The 25,831-nt window shown below is 45.0% G+C and overlaps 1 protein-coding gene across 4 annotated transcripts in view; it reads right to left on the bottom strand.

The window, feature by feature from the left end:
• The window catches only part of epha7 (eph receptor A7), an 88,580-nt gene extending 63,838 nt beyond the window's left edge, over window positions 1–24,742 (bottom strand). For all 4 annotated transcript variants that reach the window (XM_069705822.1, XM_069705823.1, XM_069705824.1 and 1 more), the window contains exons 1-4: window positions 24,549–24,742; window positions 22,994–23,058; window positions 21,761–22,430; window positions 4,131–4,286 (exon numbers count right to left, since the gene is read on the bottom strand). In XM_069705822.1, coding sequence (XP_069561923.1) covers window positions 4,131–4,286; window positions 21,761–22,430; window positions 22,994–23,058; window positions 24,549–24,642 — 985 coding nt within the window. In that variant the 5' untranslated portion in view covers window positions 24,643–24,742. The remainder of the gene's footprint in view (window positions 1–4,130; window positions 4,287–21,760; window positions 22,431–22,993; window positions 23,059–24,548) is intronic.
• Between the last annotated feature and the right edge of the window lie 1,089 nt (window positions 24,743–25,831).

The raw sequence follows: 25,831 nt of genomic DNA, 5'->3' as shown, positions 1-25,831 counted from the left end.
GTAATTGCTGTAATGTGGGAACACGCTGACGTTGCTAGAACGAGGTCTGAAACTGGAGCAGTCACAGCATCAGACAGGTTGTTAACAAGTCAACAGCGTGGCCTGATTATCTCAAATGTTTGAAAGTGAACGCAGCCCAAAATGTGGGTAATAATCTCATTTTACAAGGAAACCGTAAAACGACAGCTGAGCTTCCACCTGAGAGGAGAACGAGTAAGAAGTTGACCCTGTCGGTGCTCCCGGTATCTGGCAGCAACACTTACGGTCCCCTAGCAACTCCAGGCAGGACGGACCCTCTGACCGACGCCGACTTGTTGAGGTGGCACATTTTTCAGAGGGGTGGCCGGTGAACTGGGAGGAGGAGACAACAAATGCCCCGTTCAGCCCCTTCGCTCGCCCCTGCCCCGCTCACAGCTGTTGCGTGATTGATGCTCGGCTGCCCAACCTGTCAACAGCACCGGTCTCTGCTGAGTCTCTGGGGGAAAAGCCTCCCGATGGCCGTCCGCATATATCTCATCCCCTCACAACTTTGCATATGAATGGCGCGGACAAACATTGGACAAACAAAAGTGTCCCCCCCCCCCTCTTTACACATACCACATGAGGGACAATGTCTTTGGAGCTATGTTTTTTGGAACTTCTTTCCTCATCTTTATTCAGCGTGGATTTATCTTTTCATGTCCTCACATTACATCTTAATCACATTTCCTCTGAAATCCTCGCAGACACATCCGTAATCTGTGTGCGCCAGAGATCCATCTCTCTGTTTTGCTAAGGCCTACGATATGGTAGCTTTACATTCCCCTATTGAAAAAAAACCTGTCAATCAAGCTATTTACTCAGGCAGTGCAAATTCATTTTCAATTACTATTCACTCCTAGTCCGGATAAGACTTGAAAAGAGGAAATCACAGTGACTATTGGTCACACCGACTTAATCCAGCGGTGAATGAGGAAACGCACGTACGGAGAGCCGTGCACAGATTGTGCCGGCTGAATGAGGAGGAGGGTATTCACACAAGTTAAAAATACATATTTACATATAATGGTATGGGGTCATCAAGTGTAGACCCAAAGTTAATGAAAATGAATAATGGAAAGTGTGCATTAGGCAACTTCAGTAATTACTGTGCGTCTTGGGCAAGGTGATTACCCAGAAGGGAACAGCCAGAGGACACGGAGGGGAAGTGGGAACTTTCTGTGTTTCCCACCCGCGCATGTGTGTCCTGCCCTTGATCAGCGAGGGATGTCAGAGTGAAGCGTTAACATCCGATTAGGATGGTTGGAGAAGTGAGTAATGGACCTGTCTCCGAGAACAGGATCTGTCTGGCTGCCTCCGCGCTACACCGACAGATTGGTAGTTTGTGGTCATCGGCCGGACCCGCATTTGCTTAGCCTCAGTTAGGCCCTCGTCGGTGTCGGACGCTGATCGGAGCGGAGACGAATCCCATCCACACCGAGGTCACTGAATTTATTCACAAGGCACCGGAACGACCTCAACGGGCTTCAGCGCGTCTAGAACGAGGCTGCCAGGTAAGTTTAAAGGAGTCCGTACCACACCGGCAGAACTAAAACCTCCCCTGTTCAAACTGGACGTCACTACAGTTTACTTTAATATTTATCGCAGATATCGTTGGATAATTTCCCACCCAAACAATAGCAGCAACATCTCAGACTCTGCTGAAGTGATTGTTCTATTGTGTAGGGGCTCCATGTTTAATTGCTACAACAAAGATTGTGTAATTTCTCTTTGTAAAGACTGTAAGTGACAGGGGGTAACGATGCCGACAAGCTCGTTAAAGGAAAACAAAGGACAGGGTGTGTCTCCCATTGGTATACTGTGGTATGTTGGGAAGTGTAATGAGTTAAGTCACTGTTGAAATGAACATTTGGACACTGTGAGTGAGTCACTGTGAGCCGCACCACCACTCAGCCCTCCTTGACAGTTTTCCCAAGTGGTCACTTGAAGTATTGCAATTTTAAAATCCCCTGTGACCCACAAACCACGATTATAAAAGCAACGTCTGTGAAAGTGCTGACTCCACAAGGTTGAGTTCTACTCTTTGTATTATGGATTTTTAATCCATGAAGGTTTCATATTTCTAAAACCTCCCCAGTGCTTAGAAAAGAGAGGGTTTTTTTGACTGATGTGATCAAACCGTAAAGACCAGGGGTGGAGTGGGACCCCGCGGTCAGAAGCTCCAGACCTGTTTTTTCCTCATGCACCAGGAGAGTGATTTTAATTTAAAAAATTAAAAAAAAAAAAAAAATTCCCCTCAGGGATTAATAAAGTAACTACCTAACCTAACCTAACCTAACCTAATTCAGGTGAGCGGTGCCATCGCTGGTGTTGGTATGTAGTTCTCCAAAATAAATCCTGAATTAAGCTGTTGTTCGACTTCCTGTTTTCTACAAACAGGAAATGACAATGCTTCGATTAACACACGCAAGGTGACGAAGGCAGAAATGTTCTTTTGACCTCTATTAAATTTGATTTTGGTTCCTGGGACAGTTGCAGTGAACCTGCCTTGAAATGACACACTGATAGAGCCTTCAATTTTAGAACTGTCCTGATAATATTAAATTCAAGTGAGTTACACAATCTTTTCAATAAATCATTAATAAATGTGTTGGTGGTGCTGTAGCTGATCACACCGTGGTCCACTTTCTTTTTTACATTTTATAAGTAGTGTGAAGCTTCTTGACTATCTTCTGGTACAATAGAACCACCTAAATGGGACCTTACTCAGCATGATAGCATTTGTACTTTTAAATGTATCACACTATATGATCAAACATGAATAGCTTGATAAAATTAGAAGTGTATAACACAAGTCAATATTGTTTTTTTCAATCTCCCTACTTTTCTGGCATTTTAATGAAAATAAATAATACATTTTCACTTCAGTGGAATCAAAGAATCTCAGAATAGGAGAAGCAGACGCTTCTGGCAACACAAACACACCTGTGCATGTTGGAAATAAATGAGAAAGGTTTCAGAGCAGGCAGAGACAAAGACGTTGCTCAACAAGCTTCTTCACAGTCACCCATAAAAATCAGAGTCATTTTTCATTTACAACATTAAATCTAAACTTCAATCTGTTAAATCCTCTGATTTAATGCATAGACAAGCCGATGCAGCACTATAAAATTATACTATTTGCATATCTCACCAGCAGTTTCTCTCTGTCACACACACACACACACACACACACACACACACACACACACACACACACACACACACACACACACACACACACACACACACACACACACACACACACACACACACACGCACGCATTAGAGACTCTGATTTGGCCTACTTTGGTTGTACAGGGAGAAAACAGCCGTGCATATTTTCCTGCATATGAATATCTGTTTTTGTTGTTTTCATTCAACAGATAATGGTACAAAATAAATTACGGCAATCTGAAATGTTTAATTTATCCGCTCCACTCAAAGTTGCGTCAGTGTGTCTGTCTTCCAGCCAGCAGCCTGCGGACCGATGCAGCCGGCCTGTGATACATTATCAGCAGAGAGACGGCACACAGATAAGGTGCAGAGATTATGTTTGGGGGTCCTGTTTACCTCCAGAGATAAAGCGCAGTGCGAACACGGCCCTGCTGGGGTGTGCTGCTTCCACATGCACAGTAGCCGAAGGCAAAGGAACATAAAAGCCATCCAGCAGCACCTTGGAATAAACACGTTGGAGAATGGATGTGTAGGCAGACAAGCCCCGCCCCTTCAGACTGTGTAAATAAGCCATCAATGGCTGTCACAGGCCGGTTCCACTGGCCGGGACAAATGAAGACAACGGGCGCTGCGTGGGCCGCCGCCGCCGTTGCCGACTGTAATTGCAATCTTTCAGACGGGAAATGGCAAATTGCTCCTCTCATCATTAGCAACCGGCTAAGACAGAAAACAGACACGCAAGCCTGCAAACATAATTATAATGACATACTGGGAGGCAGAGAGACGGCTATGGAACACATCTGGGCCTTTCATGAGGCCAGTGCAGACGGACCGAGCAGGTCTGGACCGGGCTCTCCGCAGCGTCTCGCACGAGCAGCTGTTTAAATGCAAGCGAGCTGCGCTGTGTTTACCTAGCAACGGCATGGCAGACTTACTTGTGCAGGCCACAGACGGAGGATCAGAGGGGGCTCGGTAGTAGCCGTCCTCGCAGTCGCAGCGCCAGGAGCCCTCGCGGTCGTTGAAGCTGTGCGCCGGACAGCGAGAGCACTGAAGGTCCTGGGAGGAAGACTTGTAGAAGCCACGGCCACACGCTGTGGAGAGGAAGGAAAACAGGAAAACAGCTGAGTCACAGGAACAGTTTATCTTTTCAGGCAACACAAATATCAATTATTTATTATCTGATGAACTGATGAATCGTTTCATCTACAAAATGTCAGAAAACAGTGGAAAAGGTCTTAAAGAACTTCCCACAGCTTCAGATGCCTTGTTTTGTTGAGCTCTCAGTAAAAGAAGTCTTTAAAAACATTCTCAGACTGATTCATGGTCGTAGTTGATGGAGGCCAGAAAAGGTTCAATTTCACAGTTTTGGAAAAGAGCTAATTTACGCCGTGGAGAATTTCTTCCTTCCTGTCCAATTCATCATCAGGTGACCCCTCACATTCATCCTGTGACCCCCAGAAGGGTCCCTGCACGTAGGTTGGAAACCACTGACATACAGAACTAGATCAATATTAAAACAGGGTTCTGACAGCACTTGGTATTAAAGCTCAATATTTTTGAGAGTATCTTGGCCCCAAACTCTCTTTATATTTTGTCAATGTGCTTTTAATGGAGCTTTAATTTACAAAAAGTCTCCATTTCCAAAACGTCCTGGGAAACTGTATTCGTGGTGGGCCGGAGAGGAGGACAGACAAAATATATTTCTAGAGATACAAACTTGTCATCCAAACTATTTACAACCAATATCTTGCGTTGAGTTGTTGTCCGGAATATTCTGCATCGCGTCTAAATTTCCTCTCGCAACTTTTTAAGCATCTCCTCCGGGGCTGTCAGGATCTGTGATTCAACAGGTCTCTGACGTTGTCAGGGCAATTTTGATTGAGTACATCCCAGCTGAGCCAGATTCACTGATGATCTCAGCAGTCTTTACAAATCCCTGAATGTCTTCAGGTGATATTAGTCCTGTGCAAACACAGTTTGAAAGAGTCCTAGCTTCACACCTGAATTCCCACCGTGGAGAGGGCATGACAGAACAAACCGCCGTGTTCACATCTGGATGAGTCGGTGTTTGAACGAAGCACCACCCCCCACCCCCCCCCCACCCCCACCCCCCCCACACACACACACACACACTTCATCAAGCAGCCTGAGCCATGCAACGGCAGCGCTGAACTCAGGGTGGAGCGTTCACCCGAGGACAAACCACAACCTGAGAGGAGCATAACGAGGCTATTTTTAATCTGCTGAATCATCAGGTCGGCGAAGGGGTCCGACGTGTTTATAACAAGTGCTATCTGTGAGAGGAAACATTCCTCAGCAGAGCGGAGAGATAAGCGATGTGTCGAGCAGCAGCACACGGATCATTTCAGCGTTTCACCTCGTAGGTAAACAAACCGGTGAGATGACGAATCAAAGACTCATCACTGCTCCGTGGTAATTAACACACACGCTCTTAAATCCATCTGACTCGTGCACTCGTCAGTTTTTCTGAAGGTGCAGATGATCCTCCAAAAGAGCCGCGCAAGTAATGACAAAGACAGACTGGAAAACAGATCCAGTGACTCACAGAAACCTCACAGCCCATGTTGAAATGTTACAAAGAGGAAAACACTTATTCTGGGTCTGGAAGTCAGCGGATCCACGCCGACCGAAACCCGACTCAGCCTTGGATGTCCTAAACAATCTGCATGAAATCTCTACCTGGGAGCAGCTCTGCATACAAACTACCAAATTACACGCAAAATGCATTTTTCATGAAGCGCGAGCAGAAATGAGCAACAATTCTCAGACCGGCTTCTATCTTTTTCAGACCTCCATTCTGCTCTGCTGCTGCTGTTGTTGTTGTTATTTTTGATGTTTGTCCCCTTTGGCCACCCCCCCCTTCCTGTGACAGGTCCGGACTAAGAGGCCCAGAGGAATCAGATATTTCCGGTTGAGGCGGAGGCCGACGTATCCTCATTTCAGCGACATGAAAGCCCCGTCGCTCCTCATTTATCGCGCCGCAGCAGCAGCCTTGTGAAACAAGACCTTTTTTGTTTTTGTTTTTGTTTTTATCAACAGGAAAATAACGTGATTTTATCTTTAATCTAATAATTAATTGTTCTTTACCTTTTCGATCCGGTAATTGAAAGCAGAGCCACGAGGAATGCGCGAGCCAGCAGGTCGCAAGTGCTGATCGGGCGAAAGATGAGTGCTGACTCATCATATTTAGCTTCTTTTTTTTTTTTTTTTTTTTTTTACTGTATGTACAGTTGTGATGAGCGATAGCACTCCACATAACAGCAAAATAAACCCTGTGTAGCTGCAGTGTAAACACCCCCCGTGGACGTTGTAATGACACTGAAGGACTTCCTCCAGCGGGTTAAAGACGGGCTGCGTCCCGCCGCGGTCACCCACCACGACAGCCTTTTTTTAACATTAGGATAAGCCAGCGCGTCTGTTTGCATTTGGGTTTCTGAGAGCTGTTCGGCAGCGGGGCCGGTGTGCGGAGGGGGAAAATTGGGGCTATCTCCCACCACGGCCCCCCGCTCCAGCCAACTGGAGGACCCACGGTGCAGATTAAGATTAGTGCAAGGCTTTGGAGAGGACGGCTTTCAAAACTGAACACGGCTTTAAAAGGAGAAATCTAGTATTTCATAACTGCACGAATATTCTGTAACAGTCACAGAATTTCAACTGGTTGGAGTTGTGCTTTTTCTCCCTTAACACTGATACAAAAACTATTACTACTACGATAACAAAAAATGTAAAACTACAAGTACACATCAAATAAGCGGATATATCCATAAAGCTACATCTGTTTTTAGGCTTTCGATGATGTTCAGGGGAAAAACGCTTTGCTTAGCACACACAACCTTTGCCATCTCTTCAGCAAACACTCACCCCTCATTTCCTAATTTTGACAGCAGGTTGTAACCTCACCGTTTCTGACTCTATAGGTTTAAAGTTGTTATATTCTCTTTAATTTACAGTTTTGATTAGGCGGCCTGGTGATGGCATCCAGGAGTCGTAATGCTTTTTAAATTGTCCATTGAGCCCGAGGTTCTTCATTTTGGCTTCACAGTTTTTTCAGATGGAAATAGAAAAAAATAACCTCCAGCTGAAGGGGCTAATTACATTTATTTGTCAGGGACCATGTACAAAAACATTAGTTTCATTATTCTCAGATTCAGCTACTTATTAACCTTCAAGGCAGGTTTCACTTTACAATACCGATAATGGCATTGTTCACATGAAATCAATTGTAAGCTAAATTACACTGGACATTATGGTACAAATCTTTAGTTTTTATGCAGTTTAGATTGGGAGAATGTGATCCCGTCCGTTTTATGTCTCTACAGTTAACGAGTGTCTTCGGAACACCTCCCAGGCTGTTGGTATACTCGAGCTAGACGTCTGAACACACAGAAGCAGAACTCAGACATGTGGTCAAATACTAGTTTGATAAGATTTAAATGAGGCATCCTAAATGGAAACCAAGTAGCTTTATCTATGTAGTCCAGCTGCCAAAGTAGGAGCTGATGAGATTTACTTCTGAGTAAAGGCAGCAAAAGTTATCCCGAGCCATATTTCGATGGTAGATTGTACTTTGGTTGGTGTTTTTAAAGTATCAAAGCTCTGTACCCAGCCTTTACTTTCAAAATGCACTTAATGCTAACCACATGCAGGAAGTGTGACGCATAAGGAAGCAAATGGAGAGAAAAAAAAAGTTTTGTAAGCAACACTCAGTTTTGTTCTTAACTGACGGCCTGTTTTTGGACCCACTGCTGTTCCCCCAATCTAAGAAATGACTTTGGTGAGTTCAGTGGTCAGTCAGTAAAAAAAAAAAAAAAAAAAAAAAATGATGGCTGCAAATGACAAAAATAAGACCAGCGTTTTCTATGAACTAAACCCGCTCTTTAACTGGAGCTCACAAGCAAACATGGTTCATTTTCCATCGTTTTCTTTCTCAGTGACAGCCAATGTGTTTATCAGTGCATCCGACTGCGTTTGGCACGCGGGAATGTTTACAGAAGCAACAAGGCGGCAAATGAGGCCTCAAAAATCGAACGGCTGTATGACACAGGCAACCAAGTGTTTCTGCAGTGCTTCCCACCACTGGCAGTGCACTGAGTGACAAGTACAAACACAGCCGTCCCGGCCCGGCATTCCTGTCCCAGCAGCAGCGAGGCGAGTTCCCTTCTCCCGGCACCAGATGCTGAGGAGACACTCTTAGTCGAGATGGGGCGAGAGCGAGAGCTTCTTTGTCGACTGTCCCTGCAGCAACACTTTCTTTCTGAGGGGACATATACACAAAGCAATTACACCGAGTCCGTTCACACAGCAGTCTTCTTAAGCGACTGGACGACTGACACCTTCCTGGCAAACGCCTACACACAAACATGCTGGTACATTGTACCAAACGGCCGACTCTTCGACAAGAGGACTCATAACTCAACGTGTAATTACATTTGTAAGGATGAAGTGTTTCAGAGTGACTCTTTGGGAAAAAGGCCCATTTCTGTAAGCCTGGTCTTCTTCTTCTTGCAGATAAAGGCCGACTGTGCTTGTTGACACGGGGCCGTAAAAGAAGCTGAGCGGCCGACACAACAGCAGGCTTATTTACGACGCGCAGAAATTAGACAGTCTTTAGAGAAGCGGGTTGAGGTTTAGCAGAGAGAAAAAAAAAATACAAGTCTTACATTCCAGCCAGCTCCTCGGCAGGCTACAGAGGCAGCATCTGTAATTTCCCTTACAGTGGTCAGGCACTTTCATTCAGTGATGTGTGGGGGGACGAGCTGCAGTCAGCACTTTTACACAGAGAGGAAGAGGAGCCTGAGAAAGGAGAGGTCCTCGGAGTAGCGGGATAGAAATAATCAAACGCTCCTGTGACCGTAGTCTCTCAATCACAGCAGACTTGTGGCCCGGAGAGTAAAACAAAGTCTCCTTATCTTATGCAGACACGCATAAACAAAAAAAACCGGGGAAAACAGATTTCTGTATTTTTCTAAGATCTTGGTTTATTTCCTTTTCTTCCGTGTTGAGCTTCTTAACATTCTTGAATTACATCCAATTTCTCTCACGCTTTGGCAGTATCATGACACTCCGGGTGATGGACAGAAAGGGAGGGGGGAGCAGTCTGACATATCCCTCCCCAGCCAAAATAGAAAATAATTATTTCCCTTGTCTGAAGTGACACAATGGCAGTTGATGAGGTTTTTTTTTTTCCTCACTTAATCTTGTGCCTTTGCTGAAAGATGGGATTGAAAGTTTGCCTTTTTAGTTGATTTTTAGAATCAAACATGGGTCAGAAACTCTGACGAGGTGTCCGACCAACAACTGATCTTTGGTTAAGGTATTAAAAGGAATCAAATAAATTATCGTTATGGGATCGCCACACACACTCACGTATCATACTTGCACCAAAACTCAGGTATGGTTATTATAGAAAAATGAGGCCGATGCAGAAGTGTTTTAAGCTGCAATACCACCGAGTGCCACTAGAGGTCGGCTCCAAAAAGCCTCTGGCTCCATAGACTCCCATTCAACTTCTCTCATCAAATCCAAAGTGAAGAATTGTTTTCTATGACTTTGGGTGTCTGTGTAGATGATATGTTCAAATAGGTGCAGTCAGTGAGGATGATCCATGGGCATATTTTGGGTTGCCCAGAAAGACCTTGATGTGAATCCTTGTGAAGATGGTCGGATGACAAAGTTTTGGCTTCCAGACTGTTGTGGTAACACAGATGTGGAGGGCATATTTGTGCAATTTAAACAAAAAGTATAGTGTCGGTAGCAGAATTAAGGTAACATATTAGTGGCAGTATTAAAAAAAAAACTTGTGACGGCACCCAGTCTCTGAGGACCTGGAGGAACTAAGCTTCTTTATTTGCTTACAACCCATAAATCCAATCAAAGTTACAATCCTTATTACTACTGAGCACAAAGGGGGCCGGCTGGTCCGAGCTGGGATATTGGTTGACTGTGTTTATTGGTTTGTTGTATATAATATATATAGATATTTAATGTACTGTATATATACTGTATGTACCCCATCTGTCTTAATATTGCTGCTATTACGGGACTAAAATTATTTTAGCTGCAGTGTGTTGGAAAAAATGTGGGAGATATACCTACCTACCTACCTCTGTTTTTCAGACTGCCAGAGCCGGGGTGAGAACGACTAGTTTGGGCCTTTCTGTCTCCGCGGTGCTCGCATGATGAGTCCTGTCAGGGCCGGGCCGACCCCCCTTCTTCTCCGGCTGCCCTCCCGTCCGGCCTGATTATGTGTTAAATCCGCCCGTGTGTCGGGATGGATGTGGAAAGAATGCGGCTGAAGGGAGCCGAGCGGTGCTGAGCAGACCCGGAGAGAGCGGCCTGGAGATAGCACCCCATTAGAGTGATAAAAGAGGCAGAGGGAGGAGAGCAGCCGACAGGACCAACATGCCGGGCCCGCCACTGATGAATGCCAGGTGGAACGGGTCAACCGTGATAAAGGAAACAGTTTATTTTCTTATTTCAAAAAACACCATTGCTTTCCGTAAAGCGCTCGCCGTGGCCAAGGCTGTTCTGATAGGGAAATGTCTTTATAAATATCAACTGTAAACACAGGGCGGTACAATGTGGAGCCCGTCGCCTGTGGTTTATGAGGAGGTTTCCTTCCACTGTCTTTTCCTTTGTCTGCACGATTCACAGGACCGTGTGTTGTTTGAAATTTATCTATAATTTATTTTTCTAAGCTCTGCAGCTGATTATACAGTTTTGGTACCATTTAGTGCCATTTCCTTTTTTTCAACACCTCACTTTGTTATGCGAACATGTCTTTCTAGCGAAGCCATTTTCCATGTGCAGAAAAGGGCGATGGGTGACCGTCACAAGCTTCACAGAAAATATTTCATCACGGATGTTTTTCATTTAACAAACGAAGCCCAACCGCTGAGATGCAAGACTGGATTATCAACCACGCAGAGCGGGAAGGTGCCCGGGGCCCCCGAAAGCTTTCCTACGGGTCAACCAGTTTGTGCTAATTTGGGAATATGCACACAGCTGTGATAGGAACCTTTGAGAGGGTCTTCATTCTTAAGTGCCTGACTTAAAAATAGTCCTTTGTGCAAATCTGGTTTCAAAACTTTCCTTTTATGAGTGTATAAAGTGTACATTTCCTAAATGAATGTGTTAAAGTGTTTAAGTTTTCACACATTAAAACTATGGCTGGAAAATATCCCAGCACGGGACGAGCAGCTCCATCGCCTCCGTCAGTGGGAGGAACAGAGGGGTCAGTCAGGGCCGAACGAATCTGCTCATGTTGAACTGTTAAATGTTGCAGAAAGACGAGCAGTTGAACAAAATGTGTGCTGCTCAAATATTAACTGACTTAAAATGAGGAGCGACCTGTTTAAAGAAGAACTGACTTAGTATTGAGACCAAAAACCCGACATTCGATGCGACCTGTAAAAAAGACAAATGCTTTCTCTCCCTCCAACTTGTCTGTTGGCTTCTATTACTGCCACAAACATTCACGATGCCCAGTGTCTAGCAGGAAAACAATGAAATGCTATTTAAAAAGCCAGCTCCTCCTTTATGCTTTTCAGTTTTACTTTCGAGGCGTGCGATTAGGAGCGTGACCGTGTGCTACGAATATAGAGAGGGATGTCAATAGCTCACACAGAGCTTATTTCTTATGCATTAATGTAGCCCAGGGCCTATGTGCGCTGCTCTGATTAGATGTGACTGATGTTCTTTGCTTGGATAAATAGTCGGCCTGGGTGCGGACATTCATCAGGCTCTGTTTACTGGCATTTTAAGCATACTGAACTATAGCTGCGTCTCTTTTATGGACTAAAGCCTGTGGTGTTTTCCCCTGCAATGGAAGAGGCAGTACATCTTGTGAGTAATTTCAGAGCACCGCAGACGGGCAGACCTGGCAAAAATCCTGGCTGAGTGTATTTCTTCTAGTTTAAAAAGCCAAAGGACAGCTCAATTGATCTCGTCTCATGGGTGATATGTGGAAGGTTTTTGGAGAAATCCAGAGTAGCTCAAAACAAGACATGAGTTATTTCTCTGGCTTACTGCAGTGCTTGCTAACATTTTTTTTTTATATAGCTTTGCATCATCTGAACTGAACTGAGAGAACTCCAGTATTATGCTGCAGAATCATACTTTTAATATTATATATCTAACCATGCTTTTGAGTCTGATCATAAGAGTAACAAAGGTAGCAGCAGGTGCTTGTTGAATTTTCATTTTTCCTCTGAGCCCGCTGCACCTTTCTAAACCTCTTTGTTTCCACCGGTGAAGAAAGAGATGCTCTGCAGCTGGGTTTTTGCCCGCAGACATGTTAATCTCCCACCTATGAGAGGCGAGGCGCCTACCCAGCTCGGGGAAGCAGTGGCAGAACACACAAAGAAAAGGAAAACAGCTGAGTCTGTGCTGAAAATCGCTTCACGGGACAGAGATGGAGTTTCAATGTCAAAAACCAACCAAACAAGCTCGTTTCCAACAGCAGCACCTCCCCTGGGCTTCGGACGGCGGCGGGAAGCCAGGACACGGCTACAACCAGGCCAGCGCCTGAATGTAAAGGAGCCACAGAAACATATAGTGTACTAAATGGTTAAAGAATACGATGTCATGTTATGCTGGATCCTCCCTCCACCCCACGCATACTTGGAATGGCTGTCTGGCTGCTGCTGCACTCCACACATCCACACAAGCGAGCCATTCATCCGAGGTACCTGTGCTTAGCGGGAGATAAGTAGCTTTCCATGAGAAACAAAGACAAGATTAGCATTCCCTTACACTGTGTTGGAGGGCATGCAGCTTTGCCCTCTAAGCAGGGAAAACCCTGAGGAAGTGCCTGCTCAGTTGTACACAGCAAAGATCAAAGCCAGACACTGATTAAGTTATACTCTGATTTAAAGCTAATGCTCCTGCCATGTGGATAGAAGTAACGCCGCAGCCAGCCGGCAAAGTTTAACCTAAAACTGGGACAATTTGGAATTAAACAACAAACCAATGAGCACTTCATCAGCTCCAAGTCAATAGAGTCACGTGTGGTAATCTACATTTATAGTTGTTTAAGTTCATACTCACCAATACACAAGCAGCTTTAGCATTGTTTACTATTGTCAGTATGAAGGTCAGATCATTTAAAACTACAAGGAAACATATAGTACTTCCTCGTCCAGCTCCGCTTGCATTTTCTGCCTGCAACATAAGATAAGTTCTCCTCGCTCTGTCTGACTGTTGATCACATCTCTGGAACCTGTTCGCATTAACGTTTGCACAACCACTCTGAAAGAAAGACCCATCAGAGACCAGTGTCGGTGGTTGAGTGCAGCAACAATGAAGTCCAGCGTGTTTTTCTAAATGTAGTTACAGCAGTGGTCGAGTTTCAGCAAATATGTTGGTAAATGTTGATTTCTTCAAGGCTGCTCCAGTAGTTTCTAAATTAAGCCAAAGTCTACACCCAGTGGGATGGAACAAGAGGAAGCGATTTCCAAAGGAGGGCGATCAGACTTCTATATCTACCGAGTGAATTTGGGTCTGGGAACACAAGGCTAAACATACTTTGTTAAATTGAAGAAATGATTTACAGCGTTTTTTGTAGATTTTCCAGAATAACAAGGACAGTGTTTCTGGAAAGAGATGTTGCTATGGATTCACTGATATTAATTTTAAAACATTTTATTTTATTTGTATATACTGTATATTTACATATTTGGATTTCTATCTATCTATCTATCTATCTATCTATCTATCTATCTATCTATCTATCTATCTATCTATCTATCTATCTATCTATCCATCTATCCATCTATCCATCCATCCATCCATCCATCCATCTATTCTTTTTAAATGTCTCCTTTTAATCCACCAGCACCATGAATGATCTTCATTTCATCGGCAGGAGACAGTAATCTAAGAAACAGGCTGAAGTTGGTTTTGTAGGAAAAATTTAGAATATCCTGAGTCCTAGTCTTTAAATCTCCCTTTTCATGATAAACCTAAGACTGCAAAGCCAAGACTATCAAACAAATGTATCTAGTAAGGTTATGAGTGAAATTTAAAAGGGGGAAGTAATATGATCTCACAGAAGAAAAACTGCTTCGGCTGCATTAGAGCCGCTGCTGACAGCAATACAAATGAAAAACAACAAACTCAAACACCTGTTTTCTCTTTCAGCACGGAGGCTGATTTACTGCATGGATTTGGAGGTGGAAAATGAAGGGCATTTTAAGATTAAACCCATTACATCAGTGAATTTACAGCCTCTCGCTCTGCCTGAGCTGCATCGGGAGTCTGTGCACAATCCTCCTAAGAGCTCCCTGCTTCTTCAAGTTATCATGTGGAGAGTGAGCTTTTTGAAATGGATTCTCAGTGACATGGAAAATGTCCCTGCCTAATCGCCTTTTGTTTAGTTCATTTAACTCACATGGAAACAGGAGAGTGGGCCCTTAAGGCCAGCCAGGCGGCTACCTTTAATGGATGGGCTGGTCAGCTCTAAAAAGACACTGCAGATGAGGCAAAGGACTCTGCATTCTGGGGATGAAAGCAGCGGGTCTAAAGGTCTGACCGATCCAAAGCCCCCTGCAGCCCGAGCAAAATCAGCACGGAAAATGTCCCAGTCAGCAGCTGAGCATTATCTCTGAATTGTGCCCATGCCTACCAACACTCCTGACCCAGCACCCGCCCCTCCCCGCTGCTCCCCCTCCGGTCCCAGAGAGTTGTGACAGAAAGGAAGGGAACAATGTCGAACCAGCCGCTCATCACTGCTGCTGCTCCCCCGACTCAGAGGCACCGGCTCGGCCTCAGACGCCCACCAGGACTTCAGTCTCAACTGATCTTAGAACCTTCGTTCATCCAAGTTATAAAACAACACATTTTATCATATGGCCCTTGGTTGTCTCAATGGACACTCAGTTATAGAGCCAATCAATTTTATTATCCCGTGGTAATGCAGCAGATCATTTAATAATGAACATTATGATCAGTTGCAGCATTAAACATGATGATTCCCAGAGACTGGAAATCCTCTTTAAGACAACTCACTGCAAGAAACAGCTCAGCCATCCGGAGCACGTTTTAAGTCCTGTTTCCTCTGCTCTGGATGTAAGTGAAGAAGTTATGTAATAAGTTATTGATTTTCCTCTAAAAGGAAGATTGAAGCGCAGAGTCAGTGGTCTGAAACCTCCCGGAGGAGCCGACGACCCCCCCCCCCCTGCTGCCTCTGAAGGTGGCCAGACCCCGGGCCCGGTCACAGATCACTTTCACCCTCATGCCACTGGGACACAACACAAAACACCAAACACATTGTCTTCTGACACGCAGTTCGCCTGTCTGATCACATCCCTCTCAAGCAGTTAGCCGGCAAACAATTATAAAAAAAGACATTTGTGCCACAGTTTGGATAGCTAAAAAGGGCAAGAGCTTAGGATTGCGAGAGGAATGGAAGCGGGGATCGATGGAGATGTCGCAGCCTGTTAGTGCAAGTGGAGATGAGGGCTGCCGCACGGTGGGGAGGGCTCTTTTGTCATGCAGGGAGAGGGGGGCCAGAGAGGTGACTCCTCTGGCGATCAGGGGTCAACTGCTGCGATCATCCATCTTCTTCTTGACAGTGTCCTGTCAGCCCGGGTGCTCATGTTACTAAACACAACCGGCAGGCCTCCATTGTGGCGCTGGGCCGGTCTGCAGCCATGTGTAAATGAAGTTAATATCCACTGACCTCATGCATGGCCAAATGAGGACCTCGGTGTCACCTTGGAAATAACACTATCTGACGCGGAGTCACAGAGGTCTCCCTTTCTGGGCATCACACGGTCCTTAACTGGTATAGCCGACCGTATGCCATTGTGTGTGTGAGAAAGAGGAATGTTTACTCGGCTTCTGTCCATTCATGTGATGCAACGTAGGGTCTCAAATTTGGACTGGCAGGTCAGATTCCAAGACCTCAACGCTGAGAAGTCATCAGTCATGTTTTTCTCTTGCTGATTTAAAGTGCTGGCTGGCTGGTTGGTCAAATTTGCAAAGGTTTCTTCTCAGAAAATTGCACAAATACACAACACACTTCAACCAGACATATGAGCAGCTCTGATTTGCATCGAAGGTAAACGTCAATAAATCGGCTCAGAAGTCATGACAGACGTGCTCGTTATGTCAATATATATATATGTTTTCTTCAGGTTTAAAGTATTTCATTGTTGTCTATACATCCATTTTTTTTTTTAAAGGACTAAGACATAATCCCACGAAGTTAAGGTGTCCTGGAATATCTATGGTACAACAGGCATGCTTCTGAGCGGACTAAGTTAATCTGTAAAGATTAGTTTGAGAGTAAAACTGAGTACAGCCTGCCCAGGGTTCAAGAGTTGTGAGTCAGAAGACAAGAGGTTTCTAGAAGGGATTCAAATATTTGAATAGTCATTATAATCTACAAAATCAATTACTACATGCGACTACTGTTCTTTCTTATTTCCCGCTTTTACCGGCACCTGGTTGTAATGCGGTACTCCCGTCAGAAGGAGGCAGTAAAGCGCCTAAAAGCTGTCTGCCAGCCGCCATTAAAGAGAAGGAGAAGAAGAAGAACGCCAAGCTTTCAGGAGTTCGGAGCTTTGCAGATAAAAATATATATGGTTTTAGATGTCCTGGTGCGAATGTGAGGAAACATACAAAGGAAGTCCTTCAAAACAGAAATAAAGATGAGGTGCGATGAAAACCACGCGGGTGAACTCTTGCACCGCTGAGAGACACTCCACCGTGCAAATTTCAAATAGTACTTTTGCTTGAAATGCTCAGCTGCTAATATTTCCAAAGATGTCTCTGTGAGATGTGTTTTCCAAACAACCTTGGAGCGGCTTGAGCTGCTTGATATTCATGTGTGTGTGAGTGAGTAGTTGCAGTTTATCAGCAGAGGTGAGAGACAGCGATCACACGGCCGGCCTCCTGCCCTCCTCAGCTCAGCTCCCTGCCCTCAGACGGACTCTTCAGATCCATCTTTACCTCACTCTGATCTCTGGAAACCTGGAAACCGGCAAATTATTACTTATGACACGCTATTGCTTTCTGAAAAAGTGTGGCTAATATGAATATCACTGAGGCAATTTTTTACAAAGCCAAACAACTTAGTGAAGGAGCCTCGGAGGAAACTTTTTTTTTTTTCGTATGTAAAAGTGAGGCATTTGTATTTCATGTGATGCGTTGACAGGGCGACTGGATCCCGCAGAAAGCGCCGCTGCCACCAGCTCAGGCGAGTGTATCCCTGGAAACAATCTCCTCCTGCTTTCACTTCTCATTTGGAAGTGTATATTTGAAAAGGGGGAGCTGGACGTGGAAGTAAAATAAATAGTCTTTATTACAGGCTGCCAAATCACAAGCTCAAACATCGTGCCCTGTCTTCATCCTCTGACCTGTGGTTTCGTCCTGACTGATGAGGAGCTGCAGGAACACTGAAGGAGCTTCGGACCGACCGGGAGGAACTTATAAAAACTTTTATGTGTTCACTCTGCAGGAACAGTTTTGGAGGATTTTTTTTTTTTTTTAGCTCTTAGGTGCTTTCCCAGCACAAGAGGAACCGTAAGCGTACAGTGACCGGGTACATGTGCTGCTTTCTTCAAATCCACCAGACCTCTGACAAAAACAGTCATTCTACCTCGTAGAACGAGGAAGCTGTTGGGTACCGATGCCAACACATTAGTTTAAATCCAAACTACCACAGTGATTTAATAAGAACCCATTTTAGAGGTCATACTTGATATCCTTGAATGTCTGCTGGACAGTTCACATGTCCGCAGATAATAACTATACTAATACCAATACAAAATGGAGTTATCTAGACTTTAAACAATCATTTTATTAATTTATTGGTAAATTTATTCATGCAAAAATGTCTTTTCAAACATCAGTATCTTCTGTTGTTACGACACTGAATATCTTTGGGGTTTGGATTATTGGTTGGTTTTAAGGAACCAAAAGATTTTTAGATACATTTTAAATGTTTGGTTTTAGCTCTAAATGTTTACTGTGAAAAATATGTCGTAAAAACATCCTGTTGTGTTTACCAACAGTCCAAAAAACAAACAAATTCCATCTAATCATCGAATAAAATGGAGGAAACCTTTGAGAGGCTGCAGCCAGTGAATGGTTGATTGATGGCTTTAATTATTTGTTCATGAATCAGTTGAGTTTTGTTTCTCTCTCTCTTGGTCTCCTCCTCTAAGTGATCCATTTTAGGACATTGCCAACTGTATTGGTAACTGCACACTGAGCAGAGAATGCTACATCTGTGTGCTGACTGCTACCTGCCAGGCTGAGACAACACGCAGGAAAAGCCCTGGGCTGTGGAAGAATGCTGCTATTCACAGGAAGCACACTAACAGTGACAGGATGAGATCCCATCCATCACCAATTTGTTTCAATCTTGAATGATTTAGGTCCATTTGAGTCTCCTACGGCTTTGACACACACCTCTCATTTGCATAATTAAGCTCTGGAGCGCTTGTGAAAAGACAGCCATGTGGTGTATTAAATTCACACCTTATCAATCAGGGAAGCATCAAGATGTATGAGGACCTCCTGGCTCCATTTGAATTGCTAAGTCCAGCTCTTTTTCTGCAGGCCTGGGGGCCGGGCCGCCTGGCGGCCTCCATACACGTTAGCTGTCGCGCTCAGAGCCCGGCCGCTCCAGCCGCTCCAGCCGCTCCCTCGGGGGCTCAATCATCAATCAGTCTCCAACTAACTTCTGTCCAACTCCCTGACAGTGAAGATGGATGATGCCGGCGTCTCCGGGATGCTGTATCCTCTCATTACTGCTCCTGTTAGCATGCACCGATAGCAGCTAGATACGGCCTGGCTTATCTGGCTCTCACCACAGAGGCCTCTCCCTTTTTTTCCTCTGGGCGAGGGTCAACAGTTAATCATTTCTCAGGCGCTGGTTACTTAGTACCACAATGATGTGATGTGTCAAAATCGGACAACATACATTCCCGGGATTGAGCCGAACAAAGACGGCAGTGTCCTCCCACAAGGGCCCTCTCTCTGCCGAAACGACTCGGTGGCTCCGTCGCGACCAGCAGCCAGCGCCGAACAGAACCGGCCAATGAATGGGCGCTATTTTCACAACACGCACTTCTTTGGCGAAATGAAGCTCTCGCAGGCTGCGGGGACACTTCAACTGGCCTTTTCTTCTCTTTTTTTAAAACACATTACACTGACACCACTGAGTGAACACAGCGGCCGGGGGAAGAAGAGTGACATTTACTGCCACACAAAGAGTTAAAGACAGACACGAGGGGGGAGAGGGGTTAATGGGGGGGGAGGGGGGGCAGAGAGAGAAGTGAAAGACAAGGGGTCCCTCTTTGCTGACGGTGATGAATGAGTGGATCACAACACGTTTCTGGAGAAGGCCTTCGAATCCACACAGTGGGGGGGTGGAGGGGGCTCCTCAAATGACATGACTGACAGCTCGACTCGCTGGTTCCACCTGCACCCCCCTCCCTAACCCCTAACCCCCACCAGATGAATATTTGACTTTGCGCTAAGTGTTATAATCACAGCGCAGCACACAGTAAATATAACCAGCCACTTAAAGACTTAAGAAAATAATTTGACCAGTTTTTTTTATTAGAAAATATGTTTAAAAAAAGTTGACTTTTACGTTTTAATCCGGTGCTTGTAATTTCACATGTTGGCTGTGAGTTTGTTCCACTTCACTTTTCTTTAATTCTTCTCTTTCTTTTTTGGAATATCAACATCACTGTTTGTGATTTGTACAAAACCAAGAAGGCTTCAGAGGAGAGACTTTGAAAAGTGGAGCACTTATCTTCATCTGTAAAACTCTTGGTGTCTCACCTCTATGACAACCACTTCCTCCAGGCACCAACATGTTTCCTACTAACTAGTTGCAACATGAGGTAACATTAGAAAACAAAAAGCTGATGTTTTTTTTGTTTTTTTTTACAGCACTCAGACGAGCTCGTCACAGACACTTGGACTTACTGCTTTGCTGTTCAGCTGATACAAATACTTAGAATAGCTTTCAGATTATTCGGCGGGGGAAACTACTGAATGGACAATTTGCTGTCAGTGGAGCCGCTGGAAGAAGTGCTGATGGTGCACCGTGATTCTCATTTTTATTTAGATTAACTATCCCTTAATACAAAAGCTTCTCATGCCTCGGTGGAGATAAAGCTCATAAAGGTGCAGTGTCAAGACTGTGGGGTTTGATCCACACACACACACACACACACACTAAGGAGCCTCCTCGCTCTGCCTTCGCTCAACCTCCGGCTCCTACCGCTGCCCGGATGTACCACCATTTGTTCCAGTTGACACGCGAACACGTTAATTAATAGAGACGGGCAACGGTCTTGTGTTCGGAGGGCTTTGCACCAAGACATAATCATAAAAGGTGGCTAAAATTACCCAGACAAGTCGGAGCTATCGGTTGTTGCTGCGCTGCTCTCCCTGTGGAAATAAATGGTGGGCTTTCTCTCAACCAGAGGGCACAACTGGATCTTACATCTATGCATATTAAAACCACAAGAACAATAAGAAGGAGCTCCGTGGGGTTGAATTAGCGATAGCCCGCTAACATTAGAGACGTAGCACTACTTGAGGCGGGCTGTGTTGCTCTAAATTACATGGCCTAATATATTTCATTAACACACCTCCCTCAGAGGGGTCCCTAATGGATGACAGCGTGGCATAAAAGCTCGTCTGCCAGGGACACTAATTTGTTCTTAGACGCATTCCCTTCAATTATTACTGGCTGCTGCTCCGTCTAAGCTGCTTACATTGAGGTTGCCCACTTTGCAAAAAAGAAAAAAAAAACAAGACAGGCCACTTAAGTTGTGTGACCTAAGTCAGCCTCTATTAATCCACAGAGATTTCTATCGTTCGAGTCAGGTGGCCGCTGAAAATAATCCTGCGTGTGACAGAATTATTGTTAATTGCAGCGGTACGACGGAGCACCACGACAACGATAAGAGCTCTCTTCCTGTTACGCTGCTTCATAAATACCCCCGAGGCCTAAACGCCGGATTGTTTCCCCGCGTCGGGGTCGTTGTGCCAGGCCAGAGGGACACTGAAGGACCGGCTGGATTTCCTTTTGGACCGGTATGTTCTGCTGCTGATTGTCTTGGCTCCCCGCCAGTAAAACAGACTGAGAGGAGCGTTGGAGCCGAGGAGCTCAACTCAAGTTATTATTTAATCCCAGTGTCAACAGAATCACGCCGATACATTAAGAGCCTCAAAATCAATTAGCACTGAATCCAATTATTCCACTGAAGATGTTTGGTTTTAATACTTTACCTAACTTTACTGCTGTCACATCAGCCGCTTTAATCCCGTTTGCCAACACAACTGTTCAGCCATCGAAGCCGTAATTGTCATTCACCTGCTTTGCATAATCAAATCATTAATGCTCCCCAGTTTATTGTCTACTTTTTTTTTTTTTTTTCTTCGCACCTCTTTTGTGATGCGGCATCCAGGATGCAATTTAAAAAGTTTATTCGATAAGAAACAATTTTGGGAATTCTAACGAGTGAAGGAAATTATCCCCCAAAAATATTTTTCAAAAAGTAAAAACACTCACGTTCACAGGCGTCTCCTTTCTGATGGAATCCAGCTTTGCATATACATTTCCCAATGGGCACCAGCCACTCCCCCTCGGCACTGCAGTGCATCTTGGGAGAGTTGTCGGCCTCCTCCTCGGCGTCGTTCACACACATGCCCTCGACCTCCACCAGCGAGGAGAACTCCGAACCCGTCACGGTGTCTGGGAACGTGGCCAGGTTCTCGATGATAGACCAGCACTTCTTGTAATAAACTTTGACAGAGACCAGGGCGATACACGCCCCGACATCCTGGAAGGCCAGGTAGAAGCCCCGCCTGGACAGGGGGCCGATTATACGCACTTCTGTATTCAGCTTCATCTTCCTCTCGCCCAGGTCGCCCTGGGTGAAGCTTTCATCTGCAGCGATCGTGTCAATTTTCACGTACTGGTTCTCCCTTAAGCTCCTGCCCACCTCCGAATCCGTCTCCTGATAGTACAAGTTGAACGTCTCCTTGCACGTGCCCACCACTCCGGGTAGGCTGTTACAATCCCTCAAGGTGAACTTCAGTTCCACAAAAATTCTCTGGGCATCGCCCTTGTCTATCCAGTTAGTCCGAAGCCAGTTATTCTGATTGGGCTCCATGACTTGGCAAACCTGGTACGTACGGATGGGCGTGTAGTTCTCGTCCAGGCCGCTGATCTCTTCCCACTGAAACAACATGACATACATTTGGAAATGAATGAGGGAATACATTTAAGTGTGAGAGACAGACAAGCGACTGATTGGCAATCATAACTAAACCGCAGGTGATTAAACCGCCGGGAATACAACTCCATGAAATATTCCAGACGCTTCTGTATACAGTAAACTGCGGAGACGGAAGGCAGATTAACAGATGCGTTTTTATCACGCAAACACATCTTTAAAGAATGAATTGGCTCGGTTTATCTGCTTGTGCTTGCGTTATTTATTTAAAAACTTTCTCTCTGCCTGTTTTTAATCAGACCAGCGAGTTGGTTTTGCTTTCAGGCCTTCTGAGCTCTGAATGTCCAAAAACGGTCGTTTAGATGCAGAAAAACAACCGCTTGCAATCTTTTTCTTCTGGAAATACTTTTGCATGCAGCACACTGATCCTTCCGCATGTGTCCTTTAAAGCGTATTATTCCCTTCACAGATGTGAGACAATAGAGAGAGAGAGAGAAAAAAAAAAAACAGTATAGAGATGTGGAATAAATCCGCATGCAGGCAATGCAGAGGTTCTGCAGACTTACCCCATTGGGAGGATAGGAGATCCACTCCAGTTCTGTCTGCTGTGCCTTGGAGTCCAGCAGAATCACTAGTGACAGGAGACCAAGAGGCAGGTGGTTAAATCTCACCGGGCCACCGGGCCTCGGTACAACTCATAGGCCACATGTATGTATCTATAGCGCATATAGCCGTGACCTAATTTCTACCAGCAGCAGCTACAGCAAAAAAAAAAAAAACAACATGCAATCAGAGCGTCCACACTGCAGCAGACAGGTCCTCATGTCTGCGGGGAACTTTCAGGAGACAATTCAAGACACACGCACTCTGATTAAATACAATAGAGTCTCCATTAATACTGGAATGAGGGAATCTTTACGCATGAGATTTACGCACATTTAATCTGTAATTCTTCTAATCTATGACGTGTTTATTAAAAGTCATTTTTGAAGTGGAAGTTATTGCATTAAGGTCAAAGCTCCGACGCACTGACTGCATGTATGTGCTTCACATGATATTTTCGGCTCCCACCGGACACTGTGCTGAACCATCTGAAACATGCGGCTTGGCTGCAGTTTTAATCAGAGAAGAAGATTTGTCATATCAGAGCCTGGTTTATGTTCTGGACGCGTGCGGCAGCGCAAAGCGGCAACGCGGCGGATTTAAAAAAAAAAAAAAATAGTTAAAATTGTATTAAATATCAGCAGACAGTTCCGTCGTGACGAAGCGGGCAGTCGCCAGGACGCACGGCCGTGGAAATAAAATAATAACGATCCGGTTATGTTTTATAGGAGACTGTCTGATACGGAGGTCCACAAAAATCCCGCATATGATCACGGAGGATTTACAATTCATATCAGCATGTCAGCCTCCACAACACGCTCCGTTTCACTCTCCCTGCTGTAGTTTTGGTGGTGAAAATAATTTCAGTTTTTATTCATACAATAATGTCCTTACTTTAATCAGAATCCAATTAATTAAAAATGTGAATTTTCAACTGTCAGGAGTTATTTACATCCTCTCTTAATTTGGTCTTTTATTGTTTTAACTTGGCCGTCTCTGGGCCACATCACGGCTCCACGGCAATATTCTGGATTTTCCTTCCAGGAAAGCAGACAGGACTGTCTGTGGGAGGCCACTCTGGATGGAATAAACCCTCCGAAACTGCGTCCTGATCGAAGGCGCGCTCACTCCCCGCGCAGCGAGCCCGCTGTTATCGATCCGTGGATATCGGGCTGCTAGTTTTGTGGTGACAAGACTGTTCATCTACCGCGGACAGGCTGGTTATGTGACTGCGGACTGTCGCTGGAGTCAAATAAAAACACAGCTTCTGGTACTGATTCGCGTTCTGTCGCCGTGCGTAAAAACACCGAGAGGTCGCCCGTTAAACAGCCCCGTGAGCAGACCGCGCTGTCATCCCGCACACCGGCCTCACCGACACACACGTAATAATAACTGGAATTAAAGAGAGAACGCAAAAAGTCCGGACGCTGTCTGCTGCTTCTGGACACGTCCGGGTCGAACCGGGAGGATGTGTCCAACTGTAACGGCACGAAGGCAGTCCAAACTTTAACAACTCACCTTCCTTCGCGTTCTGTGCTTCCCCGCTGTCCACAAAACAGCACACATGAAGGCAAAATGTAATCCACAGACACGGGATGGACCGGGAGAGCATGGTGCAGCTGCGGATTTCACTCTAGACCGTAACTCGGTTTGCCACCGTCTCGCGTGCTTCCCATTGACGACACTAAACCGGCTCTATGTACAACAATCCGCTGGTCCTCACTCAAATAGCGTCTGCCGCCGCTGGGAGGAGACTGGAGCTGCGGGGCTGCCAGTCAACGAGACGGGCGGAGGAGTTGACCAATAGGAGCGCGGAGAGGGAAACAGCACGAGGGGGAGAGCCAATAGGCGCGTGGAGGATTGTTTTTTTGTTTTTTTTTTTTAGGGGGTGCACGGAGGAGGAAATGGCACAAGTTGGATCTGATATTTCTGGGTTTCTCCAGGAAAAAAGGCAAAAGATGCTCCAGAGGACAAACACACATCCACACACAGGCTGAAATAATCCTGAGAAAAACTCCAGAGTTTCAACTTCTTTTAATGATGATGTCACTTTTGAAACTCCTGAGCCTAAATTATTGGTCAATTCTACAATCGGCTACAAAAGCAAACAGAAGTGGGGAAAAAAAGTGCGCTTTATTAAAGAAAATTGAAAACATATGATCTAAATAAAATTTAAAAAAAACATGAGTCACATGCAGCTAGCCCAAATTTAGCTGGTATTTAGCTGTTGCATTATTTATGTGATATGAATCAAATAATGACTGAACTGAATTAGTTGGCTAACATTTAAATCATCAAAATTGTTTTTGAAAACACAAAACCAGGGAAAAAATTGATAAAGGAGCTTTTGCTTTGCACACCAGTTCATGAGGTGCGTCTCTGCTGTCGTATCACAGCAAGTTTTCTAACGAGTTGAAGGAAAAAGGGAAACTTTTCTGCAACTTTTGGTTGTTGTAATCAAATAAATGCTAAAATCAAGCAACATGAAATAACATTTCACAGTTGAGAACAAATCGTACAATAACGTACTGCTCTGAAAGGGTTGTTTGTTACATCGCTGTAAGTGATCCTTCTTTGAAAGCATAAAGCACTTTTATTTTGGAAGGAATATCGGTTACAGTCATGCCCTCACCAAACTGTCAACACAACGCAGATGAAGTCGACCCCCGCCTGGTAAAACTCTGTATTTCACAGTATATGAAGTTTTTAAATGTGGCAGGCTGATACTAAAAGCTGTGATGTACGTCCTCGTTATGTGCATCCAACAGGGTTTCTGTCGTGACTCTCACTGCCAGAAGGAG

Source organism: Brachyistius frenatus, unplaced genomic scaffold, assembly GCF_029030835.1.
Source record: "Brachyistius frenatus isolate BFR_SWC_R1_liver_20210118 unplaced genomic scaffold, ASM2903083v1 Contig_59, whole genome shotgun sequence".
In the NCBI taxonomy this organism is placed as follows: Eukaryota; Metazoa; Chordata; class Actinopteri; family Embiotocidae; genus Brachyistius; species Brachyistius frenatus.
The sequence above is the reverse complement of the archived record's forward strand: the minus strand, read 5'-3'. Positions and strand labels throughout refer to the sequence as shown.